Genomic DNA, 19,599 nt, shown 5'->3' with positions numbered 1-19,599 from the left:
ATACAATATAGCATATTTGAAAAAGTTGGGAAGGTGGCGGGTGTATGGTTTAAACATATGGGGTGGGCTGGAGGGGTGGACGAGACATGATTCGAGTGGGATATAAGAGGGAGGAAGTTCGTGAAACATGAGAGAATGATTTGACGTCAACAGTGAGAGAGACAATGACCGGGAGAGGATGCGAGAGAAAGAGAGAACAAGAAAACAAGAGAATCAGATAAAGAAAGATGGAGAGAGAGAGAGAGAGTGAAGAAGGAAGAGACAAAGGAAGCCAAAGTACAAAGATTCCCAACCTATTCTGAATGCAGTGAGGTGGTCTCTGATGCACAGTATAACCGCCGTGGCCTGTGGTTGTGCTGCGTAGAGACTTGGGGTTCAAGATGTGTAAACAGGAAATCAAAGCCAGGTTAAATCTACTTGAGAGAGAGGGAAGAGAAAATAACCATCCCTTCCCTCTGGTACCGCATTTTATTCAGTCACCTGTTACTCAGTAAAAATACAAAAATAAACATTTTTCACAGCCAAAAACAGTCAATCACCAAACAAAGGTGTTTGAGTGTAGCACTAGCAAAAGTTGCTTTTGTCCTAAATGTATTTTTGATGTGTGGAGTAAAGCCAGGTGACTACAGAGATCAATTATTTAGGGGACAACATTGGCCTGCGTTTGTACGGCTTGGATTCTCCCCTCTGCTCGCACTGTTATGAATGGAGTGGTACACTCTATCCACTTTGGGTATGGTCTGTGAATCAAGAATTGGTTGTAAAAGAGGACATTCTGGGAAACTGGTTTCGAAACTAATATGAATACCCATGGTTAAATGTAAACTGTTAACCGTACTCAACACACTAGGCTTACGGCCGGTTCACATGTGATCACCTTTAGGCTCGTGATGGTACCAGCAAGACCTATGGACCCCACCAAGACAAAAAAAGACCTGGCCACTGAGGGCTTTCCAAATGCAACCTGACAGGGAATTGCGGAGCCATTATCCTGGAGAAACTGCAGCTCAAATCCATTTGTTTCGTTGGGAATGTTATAACGTCCTCACTGCCGGGTCCCCCAGCCTGGGAATGAGAGTGGTTGATTTAACCCTGTGGAGAGCAGCGGGGCACCGGAATATTCCACGGGTATGAGAGAGCAGATGGGGTTAAGAGCTGTGAAGGAAGGTGAATGAGGGAGGGAAAGTAGAAACACACACTAAACCAAAACCTAAATGAGATCAGTCTCGCTGTTGACATACACACACACACACACACAATGCAGCCTTAGTAATGGAGTATCAGGGAGTCACTGATTCACTGTAGCATGAACCGGCAAGTTGTGATTGCATGTGTGTGGGCATGCACGTTTGCCTGGCTGCCTACACACGTGCATGTGTGTGTGTTTCTGTTAAGTGTATGTGCATGGTGAGCGCAAATGTGTGTGAAACAATCATTTAATTTTATGTCACGTGCTTTGTAAACAACAGGTGTGGACTAATGGTGAAATGCTTACTTACAGGCCCTTCCAAACAATGCAGAGAAATAAAATAAAATCATAGAAACATAAAAAACAAGTAATAAAAGTAATACACAATGAGTATTGATAACTTGGATATATACAAAGGGCACCCGTGTTGATGTGCAGGGATACGAGGTCATTGAGGTAGATATGTACATATAACTAGGAATAAAGTGACTAGTAAACAGTAGCAGAGGTTTATGTGATTTAACTATTTAACAGTCTTACGGCTTGGGGGTAGAAGTTGTTCAGGGTCGGTCCTGTTGGTTCCAGACTTGGTGCATCGCTACTGCTTGCTGTGCGGTAGTAGAGAGAGAGAAGTCTATGACTTGGCTGGAGTCTTTGGCAGTTTTTAGGGCCTTCCTCTCACACCGCCTGGTATAGAGCTCCTGGAAGGCAAGGAGCTCGGTCCCAGTGATGTATTGGGCCGTACGCACTACCCTCTGTAGCCTTGCGGTCGGATGACAAGCAGTTGCCGTACCAAGTGTTGATGCAGCCAGTCAAGATGCTCTCAAGGTTCTACAGCTGCACCATCGAGGATCGGAGGACCCAATGACAAATGTTTTCAGCCTCCTGCGTGGGAAGAGGATTTGTCGTGCACTCTTCCCAACTGTGTTGTGTGTTTGGACCATGATAGATCCTTAGTGATGTGGACACCGAGGGCCTTGATGCCCTCGACCCGCTCCACTGCAGCCCCATCGATGTGAATGGGGCAGTGCTCGGGCCTTCGTTTCCTGTAGTCCACGATCAGATCTTTTGTCTTGCTGACGTTGAGAGAGAGGTTGTTGTCCGGCTCCACACTGTCAGGTCTCTGACCTCCTCCCTATACGCAGTCTAATTTTTAATCGGTGATCAGGCCAACCACCGACGTGTTGTCGGCAAACTTAATGATGATATTGGATTAGTGCCCAGCCACGCAGTTGTGGGTGAACAGCGAGTACCGGAGGGGACTAAGAATGCACCCGAGTGGCCCGTGTTGAGGGTTAGCTTGGTGTATGTATTGTTGCCTACCCTCACCACCTGGGGATGTCCTTTCAGGAAGTCCAGGATCCAGTTGCAGAGGGAGGTGTTCAGTCCCAGGGCCCTTAGCTTAGTGATGAACTTGGAGGGCACTATGTTGTTGAACGCCGAGCTGTAGTCGATGAACTGCATTTTCACTTAGGTGTTCCTTTAATCCAAGTGGGAAAGGTGCAGTGCAATAGAGATTGTGTCATCTGTGGATCTGTTGGGGCGGTATGGGAATCGGAAAGGGGCCATGTTAAAAATGTCAGTGAAGACACTTGACATCTGGTGTGCGCATACTCGGAGTACGCATCCTGGCAATCTGCCTAGCCCTGCGGCCTTGTGAATGGTAACCTGTTTAAAATTCTTACCCACATCGGCTACAGAAATCACACAGTTGTCCAGAACAGATGGTGTTCTCATGGATCGTTCAGTGTTACTTGCCTCGAAGCGAACGTAGAAGGCATTTAACTCGTCTGGTAGGCTCAGCGGCTGGGTTTCCCTTTGTAATCAGTGATAGTTTGCAAGCCCTGTCACATTCGACAAGCGTCGGAGCAGGTGTAATAGGATTCTATCTTATTCCTGTATTGACGCTTTGCCTCTTTGATAGTTCATCGGAGGGCATAGCGGGATTTCTTATAAGCATCCAGGTTAGTGTTCTTGAAAGCGGCAGCTCTAGCCTTTCGCTCAGTGACCGTACGTACATATTCCAACCAGAAGCCATGGATTACAGGCAACATCCATGTACGTACGGTCACTGTGTGTGTCACTGTGGGGACTATGACGTCAATGCACTTATTAAGGAAGCCAGTTGACTGATATGGCCCCGTAACATATTCCAGTCTGTGCGAGCGAAACAGTGTGTAAGTGTGTATGCGTGGGTTGTTCCAAACAAACAAACACTGCCTTTTGTGTTTGAAATTGTAGAAATTGTGCACCCAATCATTAATTATATACATTTTTTATCCTGTTATATTAAATGAAAGGGCGTCAATTGGGTACGGCGGGCGAGATGCTTATGTCTGCCCCCTAAAAATGAGAGTCATTGCCCCAAAGGCGGGAAGGCAGGTGACAAGTTTAGGTCCAAAACAATCCCATAGAAACACATTGGATTTTGACAGATTTTGGCGGCACCTCTCGCTTTGCCTCTTTCTCTCTGTAGAGAGCGCATCGATGCAGGCAGCATGGAACATCAGAGGTAAAAATGGTTGTAGTAACTGCTGTTTGACCCGACATGAAACTAGAGTTTTAATCCCGGTGTTGAATTAGTGCATAGCAGGTAGATAATTACAGTATGGCCTGTGTTTGTAACATGTTAAATCCCCTATTCGACCGAGGTGAACGAACACTACAGCGACAAGGTGATATTGGCTGGAGTCAATTTTGCTTGTTTTTGCTGTTGTCCAAATTGCATTTTAGAGGTTTTAAGTTCTGTAGAAATGCAGTAAATTAACTTAGAATATATAATTTAAAGAATCATTGCAGGAGGGAGAGTCCCCCCCTGTCACTTTTCCATTAGCTGAAATAACTCCCCTGATTAAATTAAGTGGCCTTTAATATAGACCTCCGAGAGAATTCAAGATTATTATTTTTTTAAATGAATAGCTTGCTCAAGTCCTAATAAATCAAGTGCCCTTTAATATAGACCACATGGAGAACTCAATAGATGTTTTTTTATAATGAATAACAGCTTGCTCAAGAGCCAAAATTCAGCATGTTGACATGCCCCTCCATCAACCCTGTATAGGGTTGCAAAGCGACCGTGAATTTACCAACGTTTGTGTAGTTAACAGAAAATCTATGGCAATCTATCGACCTTTTTTATAATTTATACTTTAATAATCATCAACAACTGTATTAATATATAGTATACACTTTGTATATCTGTGTCCATATTGTTCATGAGTTTCTAGTAAATAGAGATATAGATATAAATAGAGAAAATGTATGAAAAAAGGCATCTAATCAACATTGCCATTATTTTCAATGAACTCTGCAACTATATATTGTTTCCCAACTGCCACTAGTTTAATGCCAAAACATTGACAACAAATATATAATTACATAGTAAAATAAATAAAATATATTTCATGCTGAAACCTTCATGTTAAACACCAATGGTATTCACTAAGTTGATGGTTTATATTTAGGATGTTTTACAGCTTTGCCATTCAAATTATTATTATTATTTTTTAAATAATCTTATTTAATATACAGTATTTTACATTTGATAAGGCCACACAAAGGGCCAGAGAAGATGACATACCCAAAAAAGCCACTAAATGTCTTGTGATAGATTACATCAAATCAAATTGGATTGGTTCCATACACATGCTTAGCAGATGTTCATGCGAGAATAGCGAAATGCTTGTGCTTCTAGATCCGACAATGCGGTAACATCTAACAAGTAATCTGACAAATTCACAACAACTACCTGATACACACAAATGTAAAGGGATGAATAAGAATATGTACATATACACATATGGATGAGTGATGGCCGTGCAGCTTAGGCGAGACGCAGCAGATGGTAGAGAGCAGTATATACAATTGAGATGAGTGATGTAGGATATGTAAACGTGATTAAAGTGGTGTTATTTAAAGTGACAATTGATATCTTTATTAAGTCAATTTATTAAAGTGGCCAGAGATTTGAGTCTGTATGTTGACAGCAGCCTCTCTATGTTAGCGATGGCTGTTTAACAGTCTGATGGCCTTTAGATAGAAGCTGTTTTTCAGTCTCTCCTTCCCAGGTTTGATGTACCTGTACTGACCTTGCCTTCTGCGTGATAGCGGGGCGAACAGGCCGTGGCTCAAGTGGTTGTTGTCCTTGATGATCTTTTTGGCCTTCCTGTGACATCGGGTGCTGTAGGTGTCCTGGAGGGCAGATAGTTTGCCCCCGGTGATGCGTTGTGCAGACCTCACTACCCTCTGGAGAACCTTGCGGTTGAGGACGGTGCAGTTGCCGTACCAGGAGGTGATACAGCCCAACAGGATGCTCTCAATTGTGCCTCTGTAAAGGTTTGAGAGTGTTTTAGGTGACATGTCAAATTTCTTCAGCCTCCTGAAGTTGAAGAGGCGCCGTTGCGCCTTCTTTGCCACGCTGTCTGTGTCGGCGGACCATTTCAGTTTGTCCGTGATGTGCACGCCGAGGAACTTAAAACTTTCCACTACTGTCCCGTCAATATGGATGGGGGGGGGGGGGGGGTACTCCCTCTGCTGTTTCCTGAAGTCCTCGATCATCTCCCTTCTTTAGTTGACGTTGAGTGAGAGGTTATTTTCCTGACACCACACCCCGAGGGCCCTCACCTCCTCCATGTAGGCTGTCTCGTCGTTGTTGGCAATCAAGCCTACCACTCGCGTCTACGACAAACTTGATGATTGAGTTTGAAGCGTTCATGGCCACGCAATCATGGGTGAACAGGGAGTACAGGAGAGGGCTAAGAACACACTCTTGTGGGGCCCCAGTGTTGAGGATCAGCGGGGTGGAGATGTTGTGTCCTACCTTCATCACCTGGGGGCGGCCCGTCAGAAAGTCCAGGACCCAGTTGCACAGGGTGGGGTCGAGGCCCAGGGTCTCGAGCTTAATGACGAGTTTGGAGGGTACTATGGTATTAAATACTGAGCTGTAGTCAATGAACAACATTCTTACATAGGTGTTCCTCTTGTCCAGATGGGATAGGGCAGTGTGCAGGCGATTGCATCGTCTGTGGACCTATTGGGGCGGTAAGCAAATTGGAGTGGGTCTAGTGTGTCAGGTAGGGTGGAGGTGAATAAAGCACTTTATGATGACAGAAGTGAGTGCAACGGGGCGATTTAGTTCAGTTACCTTAGCTTTCTTAGGAACAGGAACAATGGTGGCCATCTTGAAGCATGTGGGGACAACAGACTGGGATAGGGATTGATTGAATATGTCCATAAACACACCAGCCGGCTAGTCTGCACATGCTCTGCTCATTGAAAGATAAAAAAATTCTGGTAGTTTACTGGTAATATACCCTCCCTTCGCAACCCTAACCCTGTATCACATCTAAGAAGATTTCAACTCACTTCTGTAATTCAAAAATGCATCCAAGTTTCACCATTGTAAAGCCCTAGTTATTTTGTTGCTTTGACAGTCATTTCTGAAGATAACGATTTATTTAATGTGATTAGTGATTCATTTACGTCCGTCTCTCATTTAAAGGACAACCCTGTTCCGTGAAGTGAACTCTCGTTTTAATATAGTGAAACAATTATGATTATTTTTATTCAAAACAAACATTGAACATCTAATAGTCAAATCATAGCTATTTCCACTCTTTTGGGGCATTTTCTGGTGGTTTTTGGTGGAAAACTGAGCGGGTCGAGCATAACACTTCAACCACGTTACCCATAGATAAGACAGGCTAAAAGATGTTTTAGCAATGTAATGTTTGGGGTGAAGCTTGCATTAAATTGCCACTACCTGTTGCACTATTTATGGCTGATTTAAGATGAAAACGCCAACCCTGTCAGCCGTGTTCATTTATTTGGCACTTAATGTAGTAATTATGAAGTTAAACTTGTACTCTTGATGACAGAATGCTTTTAAAAAATTAGGTGAAATCAATTTTTTTTTTTTTTTACCAAGTTATACTTCTCAAAAGGCACCGAATTGGTGGAACGACCCGCAAATGAACATTTATGTCCCTGGTTGCTATACAGCATGTTCTCTGCTCTGGCTACAGTTCTCTCCCAGGGAGGCAGGCTGCTCCTAGCCTCAATCCCAGGACATCTCCCCTGACTTGGGCCCCCTCATGGCCCCTTCCCCCTGAGGGAGACAGGAGGATAAATGAATGTGTCTGTACAGACATGGAGGCTGTGTCTGGCCAAGGAAGAACAGGGTCATGTTCTCCAACACATTTGTTTGGCTTTTACTCTCTAGGTGATGGGCTACAGGACATGATTCACACAACTGGCAAATTCAGTGAGAGTGTGTATTACATTGAGATTGTTATGAAAAATGAATGGAGGGCATTTGGAGGCCAGAATTGTGAAGTGCTCACACACACACACACACACACACACACACACACACACACATGTATAACTAAGCGATGCCCAACACCACCACCAAACTGAACAAAGCTCAAGGTCAGCCTTGTCAGGCCCATTGGGCTGAAACCACACGGCATGGCTCTCATTACCAGTAATAGAATCAGCACAGGGACATATAGGATGAGGTTACACCACCTAGCTCTGTTTGTCTGGCTCAATCTGGCCTCAACCCAATATAGCACACCGCACTGTGGCTGGAGAAGAGGCTTGGATACAAAACACTAGGAGATTTGGTTAGCATGAAATATCAAACCTACTGTAATTAGAAAATAAGCCATTTGACCCAATAAGGCTATGACTGATCCAGATTGTATATGAGGTTGGGGGATACTAGGTGATGAAATCTCTGTGTTGGTCTAAGGGAACAGGCGTTTGTAAATCAGACAGTGTTGTAACCCCCGCTGATGTAAACCAGATGTGGAGGTGTTCTGACTAATGGTCTCCTGTGTCTGTGATAAAGACAGCAGGGGATCTGGACAGCAGGGGATCTGGACAGCAGGGGATCTGGACCCTCTCAACAGAACTCCTGACAATCCCTCTCAACGAGGGGTGAGGACCCCCTAACCGTGTACCCCTCTGATCTCATCTCCTCTGCGCCCCAACATTACACTGACTGCTCAACCTAGCTTGAAGTAGTCTCTAACCTACAGTAGTCAAAATATGGACAGTATCCATGGTTCTCTCTCAACCTAGCACCAAGTCCTCTGCACCCTTCCTCTGCACCATGTATCTAACAATCGTCTCATCTTCCTTATGCCCATTACGATAAATCACTGTGATCCCATCTCTGTCCCTCTCCCCATCCCCTCGACTGTTTTGTTCCCCCTAGAGCAGGGATTTTCAAACTTTTCTTGCCCAGGGACACACACCCAGGCAAACTGGCAACCCAGGGACCCACATCATATGTTAGCAAAAAATGTATGTCTTGTCTTATCATCAGGTGAATCATAAAGGCAGGTAGAAGTTTTAAAATAATAATATATATTTTGACCATGCCCTGACTGTCTAGCTTTTATTTGATTGTTAGTTCCCAAAGATGGTATTATTTAAAAATATATATATATTTTCTAAATGCTTATATGAGATTTTGGTCATTAAAGTTGACAATGAAACTATTTCCATCCCGAAAATTACCATTCATTTTGGCAATGTAGCCATTTATCAACTTCCGTAGAATCAAAAGAACAGGAACAGCTGGCATGCTGACAGTTCCTATAGACTCCCAGTCATTGGCTAACGCTAGTTAACATTGCCTCGTGGAAACTACCTTGATACTGGACGCAGGGGCATAAAAATGGCATCCACGATTATATTGTAGCTAGCGCTTGATTTTCATAAAATTAAGATTTTTCACAGACTCAAAAATCACAAAAATAAAAAACGGAATACAAAACATCGCGGACCCCTTGCCCATGAGTCATGCATCGGTTCGTATACCCAAGGTTCCATGCAGGTGAACCGCAAAAACATCCGCTGGCGGGTGGAATGTAAACATGTTGTTGTTGTTTTTTGTTTTTTTTTAAGAGGGTCAGTTCGCGGTTCAGAACAATTACATTGCAGATCGTAAACATTTTAAAATCAAGATAATAGGCTTTTTAAAAAAAACCTGGAGCTTGCTGTGTTGCAAATTCCATTCCGTGAGTGGGGAAGCCACAGCCTACCAGCCACGCACGCATTGAGAGTGTGTGGAGCCGAGAACTGCCCCTTGTTTGTATGGTGCTAAAACGTTCATTTGTCCACACGCAAAGTTTATGTTCCCGTATCCTAACCGGAGAAATAAAAAGAAAAGGTTACGATAAGGGGAATATAGGCTACAACAACATGGTGGAAACAGGTGGTGCGCAAGTGAAATCCCCAGTTTGGAAATACAACAACGCGATAGATGAATACACAGCCTGCACAGAGTGCAAGCAGATAGGCCTATTTGTTTTGGATAATTCAGTTAAATATCAGTTCATTATTACATTAATTCAGGCTTTAGTTCAATAGACCATACGCAGGCCATATAAAGTGTAAACCGGTGCGGCTGGTACAAGTTTGAGTAGTATACTAATTAAATGTACGTGTATTTTAGCAACCTGTATTTGATTCTGGGAATGGTTTATTTAAGGTTTAATTAGGCTTAAACTATTTTATAATCTAAACAATATTGAATGTATTTTTTGTTATGTCGGCTATAGGCTTTCATTAAGAAGGCAAATTAGAATTCTCTTTTTCCTCAAAGCGATTTGAGTGACGCAGAGCATTGTGATCATGGCATGGTTTCCTTTTATCCAAATGTTGAATAGACATGCAACCAATTTAATTAATGCAAATTAGGGGAATATAAATAATGGTCTAATACAAATCACTATAATAAGGCCTAATACTGGATTCATAAAAAATAATTAAATGCATATGTTATATGGAGGGTAAAATATCGGCTCTCGAAAAAGTATGGGTTAGCTCAGGTTGCGGAGAAAAATCTGTCCTGATTTCTGGTATCGGGTAGGTTTGGAATTGATGTGGCCGACGTGGGGCGGGTGCGGCCCCCCAAAACGGACCCTTGCAGAAACTTAGTTCCCCCTCAGCGTCTCCCGGCTCAGACACCCCGCATCACATCCCAGGCCCTAGTTCTGTCTCTCCCATTACTCCTGCCCCCGGCTGACGTCTCCGTGTGTGTGTCATTACTCCTTGCCTTGCCTGACGGTTCTGGGTTAAATAATGTTATTATTAAAGTCTTTCCAGAGGAGCTTCCTGCCTCCCCTCTGTGACACCCTTACCAACGATAAATCAACCGCCCTGTAAATCACACTATGTGCGTGCATGCATGCACATATGTGTGTGTTCACTGCAGCTGTGTGCTCAGACACACAGATGAAGGCGATAGTGCAGCTGTGTCTCCAGTCTCCACTAGATGTTACCTGGAGAAGGCGGCGATGTGACTTCCACAGGGTCTTTTAAAATAACACTGAGGAATGGACAAGCCATAAATATCAGATAAGTACAACCATAACTGCCTCTACCCTCTCCTATAATGGATTCCAGGGTTTATATGGATTAGATGTCTGTTTCAGTGGGGGGGAAATGAGTCTGGGGTTATTTTAACTGCCAATTTTAAACATCTCTGTCAAACAAGGGAAAACGGAGACGGAATTCAGAAGTGGCTGATCTTTTTAGCATACACATTCTTCTGGCATTTCATCTCTTTCTCATTGCCTTTTGCAGATGTGAGCTTAGAAATGTGTAAGACTTATTAACTAGTGGAAACTGGCATTGATGGTCTGTATGTACCAGTGATGGTTGGCTCGGGTAATTGTTTGTGATTGTGTTGACACCCCCTGCTGGCCTGATGACTTCACTACTTCATACTGAACATGTTCATGACAAGCAACTCTTCTCCCTCTCTCTCAGCCAGGCATTAATGTAGCCAGTACTGGACTAGGTCAGAGACCCCTTATCTGTGGCTGGGAATAGCCAGGGACCTCACGATACGACACTCATTCTAAATGTATTGAGATTCGATACTACAATTTAGTTGGAATTTAATGTTCCAAACATAATTGCTCACCATATGTCTACTGCAGAGACACAAGAGGAAGCCATGAGAAAGAGTTTTGATCAGTCATGGAAATAAAAGTGTTAAACATGTTGGCTCACTATTAAAAAAGAAGATGGAGAACAAGGTGTAGGATGAAAAAGTCAAAGTATCAATATAATGTGTCCAAAATAATATTGTGATATGTAACTATATCAATCCCCCCCCCAATCACCATTATCTACCCCACTTCCGCGGTGATCGCCAGCTACACACAAACACATGACAGACATTGACACACTCACGTAACATTTGTTGTAAAGACAATTGAGCGTTATTCCTCTGCCAGAAAACTTTCCAACTACCTTGAATTTGAACTATAATACACAAAAACACTAGTATTGTTGGATCCAGCTGTGACTCGAACAGGCCTCTAAGAGTAATAGACAGAGGGATACAGCGCAGCTGTCTAAGACCCACAAAAGAGCTATTGTGCCCCGGCACAACAATGCAGCTTAGCGGTGCTATGAGGGATAACCACTGGGATCAATAGAGGATTCTAATTAGCCTACATTGGCAGGAGCGCCGCGAGATTAAACACAGGATGACGATTGGATTTCCTGCACTATTGGCTGTTCAAAACTAAGTTGGTTCACAGAGTGATTGCAACAATGGCTAAAGGTCAAGACAAACAAAAGGCTGAGACTATGCAGTGTGGAAGAGATGGTGGTGGTGAGGGAGGGAGGATGGACGATGACAATAAGGGTGATGAGGATGATGATTATGTGCATCACCACCCTGATCACCTGCAATGAATGTCCTCACAAAGAGTGACATGCGTTTCAATTCATTGACAGCCCATCAGAGAGAAACAAGAATAGAGGGATGGTTTTTTTCTTCATTTCCTAAAGCAGTCTTGAGGCCAGCATTGCAACAGTCGTGATAGAATGGAACACTGGCATGCACTAACCCTGCAGCTCCAGAAAATAACATCTCCGCAAAGCACAGACACTACAGCCCTCTTTAACAGATCCTGTTTATGTGTGTGTGTGTAAATGTATTTTATCAAATTCTGTAATAATGCTTGTAACAATTTAATCAACCTCATATAGAAAGCGCTTCAAATCACTGCACATCTGCAAACACACACACACACACACACTGGAAACCTTAATGGAGGGAGGCATGCTCTGCCTCGGAAAGTGAGTTGACCTCACGAGGCTCCACATGAAATAAACCAACACCATTATACAGATTGTTAATCTCAATATCAAATGATTTCTGGGTAACAATTAAGTACCTTACTGTGATTGTTTTAAATTAAAATGGTCAACAAAAAAAAAAATAGCTTCTTAGCAAAGAGTAATTTCTCAAGCAAGAATTTTGCAAAGACTGTCTGGGAGTGGGCTGAGTGGGGAGGGGACAACTGAAAACTAGACTTCTTATTGGTCTATTAACTAATTTTCCACATGGTGATGTCACCAGGCAGGTCAAAAGTCCATTGGTATCCTTCTTATTGGTCTATTAACTAATTTTCCACATGGTGATGTCACCAGGCAGGTCAAAAGTCCATCCCACCAAAAAAGGCTGAAATCTCAGGCAGACTTTTCAAATAGCTCTTACACTTAAAGGGCTTATTCATTTTCACAATTAGGAAGTCTGGGGGGCAGGATGGGGGACAGAGGGAGTAGATAGCTGCCTAGTGGTGGCTATTCATCAGCATGATGGGCTGGGGATGGGCTGGGGGTAGAAGCTATTGGCCATCTGTCAGTTTTTGCCGTGATGCTCCTACACTGCCCAAGTCTGAGTGATTGAAGCGGGAAGAACAGGCCGTGGCTCAGGTGGCTGAGGTCCTTGATTATTATTCCAACCACATATAGTGTGGAAATATATATAAAACACAAGGGGAAAAAACGTGTTTGACTGCATTGAACCTTTAAAGAGTGGAGCAGCTCCAATGCTGGCCTTCCACTCTGCCCAGTGAAAGACACAGTGAAACACACCTTACCTTTAATTATGCTCTGGCTTTGCAGTACATCCCTTGAAATGAGCACAGAGTAGGAACTTTGCGAGAAGCCGGGTCTGCAGGGGGCTTTGGACACAAGGTCTCCATTAGTCCCCTGTGAAAGGAAAGAGAACACATTGTGAGACATCTATAAACATTGATTTGGCTGCTTCTCTGTGGCCCTGAAAGCTGAATGAAACTGTTTATGTCTCGGCAGCATCTATACAACAGAGAGAGATGACCATTGCTCCCATCAAACCACTGGCATGTGAATGTGTTCTATCATCACCCTGGCACTGACACCTAGACAATGCCTCTTCTGCATTTAACCCAACCCCTCTGAATCGACATCCACGTTAACTGGCTTACTCAGGGGCAGAACGACAGATTTTTGCCTTGTCAGCTCGGGGATTTGGTCCAGCAACCTTTTGGTTACTGGCCCAACGCTCTAACCGCTAGGCTACCTGTCGCCCAACAATGAATTGTTGTCGCCCCCATTGTTCATTCAAGGGTTGCAATAGAGGTGGAACAAATACAGCAGACATTGGACACAGAGGGTTCATATTGGCGAAAGCATTCAAGGGATTTGGAATGTGTGGACGACACGCACGCCCCTACACACACCCCACTGCCACCACAAACAGAAACCCTTGGTGGCTGTAGAGCTGATCCACCCTGCTCCAGATCTCCTCCACCGCCATCAAGGAGTCTGTAGAGTGGGACTCTGAGCCCTATTCAATCCAAATCAGGTATCAGCTTTGATGAACAACTTTCTAGACAAATGCCAGTGCAGCAAGTATGTTTTATTGAATGTATTGTTGAGTGTCTTGTTACACATTTACACTCATTCAACATACATTTTTTCCCCAATACATGATAGTAGTTTTTATTGATCTTGTAGACCAGGTACTAGCAGATGTGATTTGGTAGGGTCCTCAGTGCAGTGGACAGTGGATGGATCTATGGAACAGGCTGCCATTCAGAAGAGGAGACTGGAAACAGGGGAAACCTGCATTATCTGATCCGATTTAATTGAGAATTTTTTTTAAACTGGGTATCCTGACACTCAACCTGCCAGAGGGCACAGGGAATTTAATGAGGGATCATTGTGTGGGATAAATTATGGCGCCTCCACACCCACACAGACGACACACACAGGACAGTTGTTGTTGTTCTGGTTGTTGTGTGTGTGTGTGTGTGCACGCCTGCACACTTAGGCTACACTTCAGGGTCCTTCAATGTCTTTTCACCCTGTAAGCAGTCTATGGACAAGATATGACAGCAACCCATGCTTTGGTTTTGTTTACCTGGCTACTGGTTCAAATGCTAACTTTTTAGCATTTGTGGCACAAATCCAATGCAAGTCAATGGTACTTATATTAGCATTTTCGTGCTTCATATCAAAAGAATCTATAAGTAAAAAATGTTTGATATTTTAAGGTGATTTGAAAATGAAGCGTGGAAATGGACACACCTAGGGTTTTTCTTTTCTTTTTACTATTTTCTACATTGTAGAATAATAGTGAAGACATCAAAACTATGAAATAACACATATGGAATTATGTAGTAACCAAAAAACAGTCTTGAAGGAGTTCCCACATATGCTGAGCACTTGTTGGCAGATTTTCCTTCATTCTGCGGTCCAACTCATCCCAAACCATCTCTATTGGGTTGAGATCGGGTGATTGTGGAGGCCAGGTCATCTGATGCAGCACTCCATCACTCTCCTTATTGGTCAAATAGCCCTTACACAGCCTGGAGGTGTGTTTTGGGTCATTGTCCTGTTAAAAAAAAAATGATAGTCCCACTTAGCGCAAACCAGATGGGATGGCGTATCGCTGCAGAATGCTGTGGTAGCCATGCTGGTTAAGTGTGCCTTGAATTCTAAATAAATCACATACAGTGTCACCAGCAAAGCACCCCCCACACCATCACACCTCCTCCTCCATGTTTCACGCAGGAAACCACATATGCAGAGTAGGTGAAAGGATGATCTCTGCATCTCACAAAGACACGGCGGTTGGAACCAAAAATCTAAAATTCTGACTCATCAGACCAAAGGACAGATTTCCAACAGTCTAATGCCCATTGCTCGTGTTTCTTGGCCCAAGCAAGTCTCTTATTATTGGTGTCCTTTCGTAGTGGTTTCTTTGCAGTAATTCGACCATGAAGGCCTGATTCACAGTCTCCTCTGAACAGTTGATGTTGAGATGTGTCTGTTACTTTAAATCTGTTTCAGCATTTATTTGGGCTGCAATCTCTGAGGTGCTGTTAACTCTAATGAACTTATCCTTTGCAGCAGAGTGATATCTGGATCTTCCTTTCCGGTGGCGGTCCTCATGAGAGCCAGTTTCATTATAGCGCTTGATGGCCATATTCTCTATACCACCCCTACCTTGTCACAACACCACTGATTGGCTCAAACGCATCAAGAAGGAAAGAAATTCCATAAATTAACTTAACAAGGCACACCCGTTAATTGAAATGCATTCCAGGTGACAACTTCGTGAAGATGGGTGAGAGAATTAAAAGGGTGTGCAAAGCTATCATCAAGGAAAAGGGTGGCTACTTTGAAGAATCTCAAATATATTTAGATTTGTTGAACACTTTTTTGGTTACTACATGATTCCATACATGTCATTTCATAGTTTAGATGTTTTCACTATTATTCTACAATGTAGAATATACTAAAAATAAAGAAAACCCCTGGAATGAGTAGGACTGTCTAAACTTTTGGCTGGTACTGTAGGTACCATTGACTTGCATTGGATTTGTGCCACAAATGCTACAAAGTTAGTATTGGAAACAGTGGCCAACAAAATCAAAGTATTGGTTTCTGTCATACCTTGTCAATAGACTGCTTACAGGGTAAGGAAATCTTAAGGTTTCTCGGCGTACACATCACTGACGATCCAAAGTGGTCCACCCATACAGACAGTGTGGTGAAGAAGGAGCAACAGCGCCTCTTCAACCTCAGGAGGCTGAATACATTTGGTTTGGCCCCTAAAACCCCCACAAAGTTTTAGAGATGCACAATTGAGAGCATCCTGTGGGGCTGTATCACCATCTCGTACAGCAAATGCATCGCCCGCAACCACAGGGCGCTCCAAAGGGTGGTGCGGTCAACCGAACGCATAACCGGGGGCAAACTACCTGCCCTCCAGGACACCTACAGCACCCGATGTCACAGGAAGGCCAAAAAGATCATCAAGGACATCAACCACCCGAGCCACGGCCTGTTCACAGCGCTATCATCCAAAAGGCAAGGTCAGTACAGGTGCATCAAAGCTGGGACAGAGAGACTGAAAAACAGCTTCTATCTTAAGGCCATCAGACTTAAATAGCCATCACTACTCGGTCTACCCTGCACCTTAGAGGCTGCTTCCCTATATACATAGACTTGGAATCACTGGCCACTTTAATAATGGAACACTAGTCACTTTAATAATGTTTACATACTGCTTTACTCATTTAATATGTATATACTGTATTATATTCTACAGTATATTACTCAATGCCACTCTGACATTGCTCAATCTAATATTTCTTAATTCCATTATTTTACTTTTATATTTGTGTGTGTTGTTGTGAATCGTTTTTAGATACTACTGCACTGCTGTAGCTAGGAACACAAGCATTTCACTTTACCCACAACAACATCTGCTAAATATGTGTATGTGACCAATAACATTACATTTAATTTTAATGTCCTTTTATAATTTGGGTGAAATATCCCATTAACATTGAGGAAATGGATTATTCAAACTTGTTTCACTTAATAGCAGGAAGAGCACCATCTAGTGGTCAGAATCTCTTAATATCAGGATCTAGGATAGGACATAAACCAAAGAACTTCAATGACTAATTTCTCTGAACAAGGGAAAAAAATCACCAAATTTGCTAGAAATACATTACATAGGATGAGCTGGCAAGGTATAAATCTGTCATTCTGCCCCTGAACAAGACAGTTAACCCACTGTTCCTAGGCCGTCATTGTAAATAAGAATTTGTTCTTAACTGACTTACCTAGTTAAATAAAGGTTCAATTAAATTAAAAGGATGAAGAAATAATACTCTGAGCCACAGCTCCAAACTGCTTGACAGGCAGAGAACTGATACTATATACTTGTTGTGGGATTGGTGTGGGGTATGGAGGGTTCATGGGTGGCTTTTGAGTATTATTGGCTAGTCTTGGCTAGTAGTATTACAGACAAACAAACAAAACTGATTTATTTGGGGGGGGGGGGGGGTTGGAGTTTCAAGACAAATCTGAGGGGGCACGCGCCCCTGCGCCCTCTAAGTGCGTGACGCCTCTGTTCACTCATCTGTCACTCCTGTGGTAATGACAATGATAATTAAAGCGTACCATATAAAAGGCTCATGCATCTATCCGTTTACAACAGTGCGGAATCCAGGCAACCCTCGATCATCCCGAAAGGCACAGGCAGACTGCATGCGGGGAAGACACAACCAGTATCCCACTGAGCGCTACTATGCTGGCAACACCAAGCGAGTTGGCACACTATAACGGTCCCTGGTTTCCCTCTTGGTTTCCCTCTTACTGGATTGCGGTATAGGACATTTAACATTAGGCCCGTTTATACTTTTAGGATACATTTGGAGATGGACATGACATAAGTAAAATGTTTCATTGGAGTTGGGTCCATAAAACAAACGAGTTAGGGATAGGCAATGCATTAAACAAAACATGTTCATACTATAATATCCTTCTGCCGAGTACTACAGTTGCGTTGCAGCGTGGCATTTTTTCCTGTGTAAAGATAGCCTTGTAAAATATGGAAATCTGAAATATCCAGGAAATTAAAAAGAGATGCAATAACCTATGTAAGTCTATACATCAATATTCGCACTCCATCTAGAGCTGTGCGCGGCATCACTTCAGTCAGAATCTGACCGAGGGGTAATGCGCCGAATAAAATAATTTCCTCTAGCCTACGCTATGAACTAATTAATATACATTATAGGCTAATTTGTGTTGAGAAAACGGAAGACAATTCGCATTTTAAAAAGTAAGTCTCGATGGGGAATAAAGATAGAATATAAAGGCTCACGTTGCGCTTCGAGAAGAAATCACTTGTGTTGGAGAACAAAGTAGCCTTAAATCGAAATAGAATCGACACCAACAAGTTCAGGATCAACCCCAAAACATTGTTACTGCCTCTGATGCTGTGCACTCCGCAACACTGTCCGCAGCATAGGAGCGCAACACTTCCGTAATGTTACTGAAAATGTTGAAATCTCACCCAAAACGCGGCTTGTTGTAAGGCTGATGTCAGCAAGAGAACGAGAGCGGTTTTCATCGTTGCAAGCGAGCAGAGGCTGCTTGAGCAAGAAAAGGCGACACGACTCGTATTTCTTCTCTGGTAAGTGTATAATTTCCCCGCGCCGTGTGATAGCTGGTACGTCCACCTGGTGCTCTGCACTTGCAGTGGTAAGCTCTTCAGAAGTAGAAAGCCCGTCCTGACTTCCCTCGCTCTCTCATCTGCAGGTGAAGAGCGTTGCTCAGCTCAGCAGCACCAAAGCGCAAGGCAGCGAAGCCAGCGTCACTCCAACCCCTCCTATCGCCTGGCGCCGGAGAATCCCACTTAAAGACACACAGTGGAGTGAGTGGTGGTTAAAGCGAACTAGCTGATTCCTCGGCTATTACCCGTAATGGTGGCTGAGAGTTCGTTCTGTAACTACCATGAAGGGTGAGGCATGGCTGTGTAAACTACTTTGTTTACTCTTCCGATGCTACTATTCGACCATGGCCATTCTCCACTTGCGTAATATTGCAGGTTTGTGTGTGTGTGTGGGGGGGGGGGGGGGGGTGTCATTCAGTGGCAAATTGTCATTAAGGGCTGGTGGGGATTGAGCCATACCTGTTTTGCATGTTATTTTGGCATTAATACGTGTCACATAGTTTGCAAACAATGTAAAAACATGTTTTAGTTAATAAAGCTGCACACAAACACGGACTCCTTTTTTTTGCTTTCTTGAGTAAGGCAGCTCTAAAATGCAGGTGCTTCAGCCTAGCTCCGTGCTTTCTGTGGTGGAGGGGCACCCAGCGAACAATACAGAGCATTGGCTTTGGTAATATTCTCGAGTTGAGCCAATACGTCACCGCATAATCTACAGGGAGAGCTCGGCAGTTCAAACCCCCTTGGGTGCTGCCATATATTTACATTAGAAGTACCCATCCAAGAAGACTCAAGGTAATTGGCCACAGATAAAATGACGTTAAATCACATATCTACCGTAGCTTTGATTGGACTGATCATGTCAACATACTGCAATTAGCTGCTACGCGCCTACAGTACCTCAGCACCGGAATCAAACACTCTAGTTTCATGTCAAGTCAAACAGCAGTTACCTAGCCATCTTCCACCTATGTGATGTTACTTTTGATACCGGAGCTCCAAGAAATGTGTCGAAATCGATAAGAAGCTAACTTTGACGCAAAATTCCGATGCACGTATCACTTTATCAGATAAA

General features: G+C 43.4%; 1 protein-coding gene across 1 annotated transcript in view; it reads right to left on the bottom strand.

The window, feature by feature from the left end:
• The window catches only part of LOC135504639 (cadherin-4-like), a 362,186-nt gene extending 343,515 nt beyond the window's left edge, over positions 1-18,671 (bottom strand). The window contains exons 1-2 of the mRNA XM_064923378.1: positions 18,369-18,671; positions 13,108-13,219 (exon numbers count right to left, since the gene is read on the bottom strand). Of these exons, the coding sequence (XP_064779450.1) occupies positions 13,108-13,219; positions 18,369-18,425 (169 nt within the window). The 5' untranslated portion in view covers positions 18,426-18,671. The remainder of the gene's footprint in view (positions 1-13,107; positions 13,220-18,368) is intronic.
• Positions 18,672-19,599: the final 928 nt, after the last annotated feature.

Source organism: Oncorhynchus masou, chromosome 18 (assembly GCF_036934945.1).
Source record: "Oncorhynchus masou masou isolate Uvic2021 chromosome 18, UVic_Omas_1.1, whole genome shotgun sequence".
Lineage (NCBI taxonomy): Eukaryota > Metazoa > Chordata > Actinopteri > Salmoniformes > Salmonidae > Oncorhynchus > Oncorhynchus masou.
Note: the sequence above shows the minus strand (reverse complement) of the source record. Positions and strands in the feature narration are given on the sequence as shown.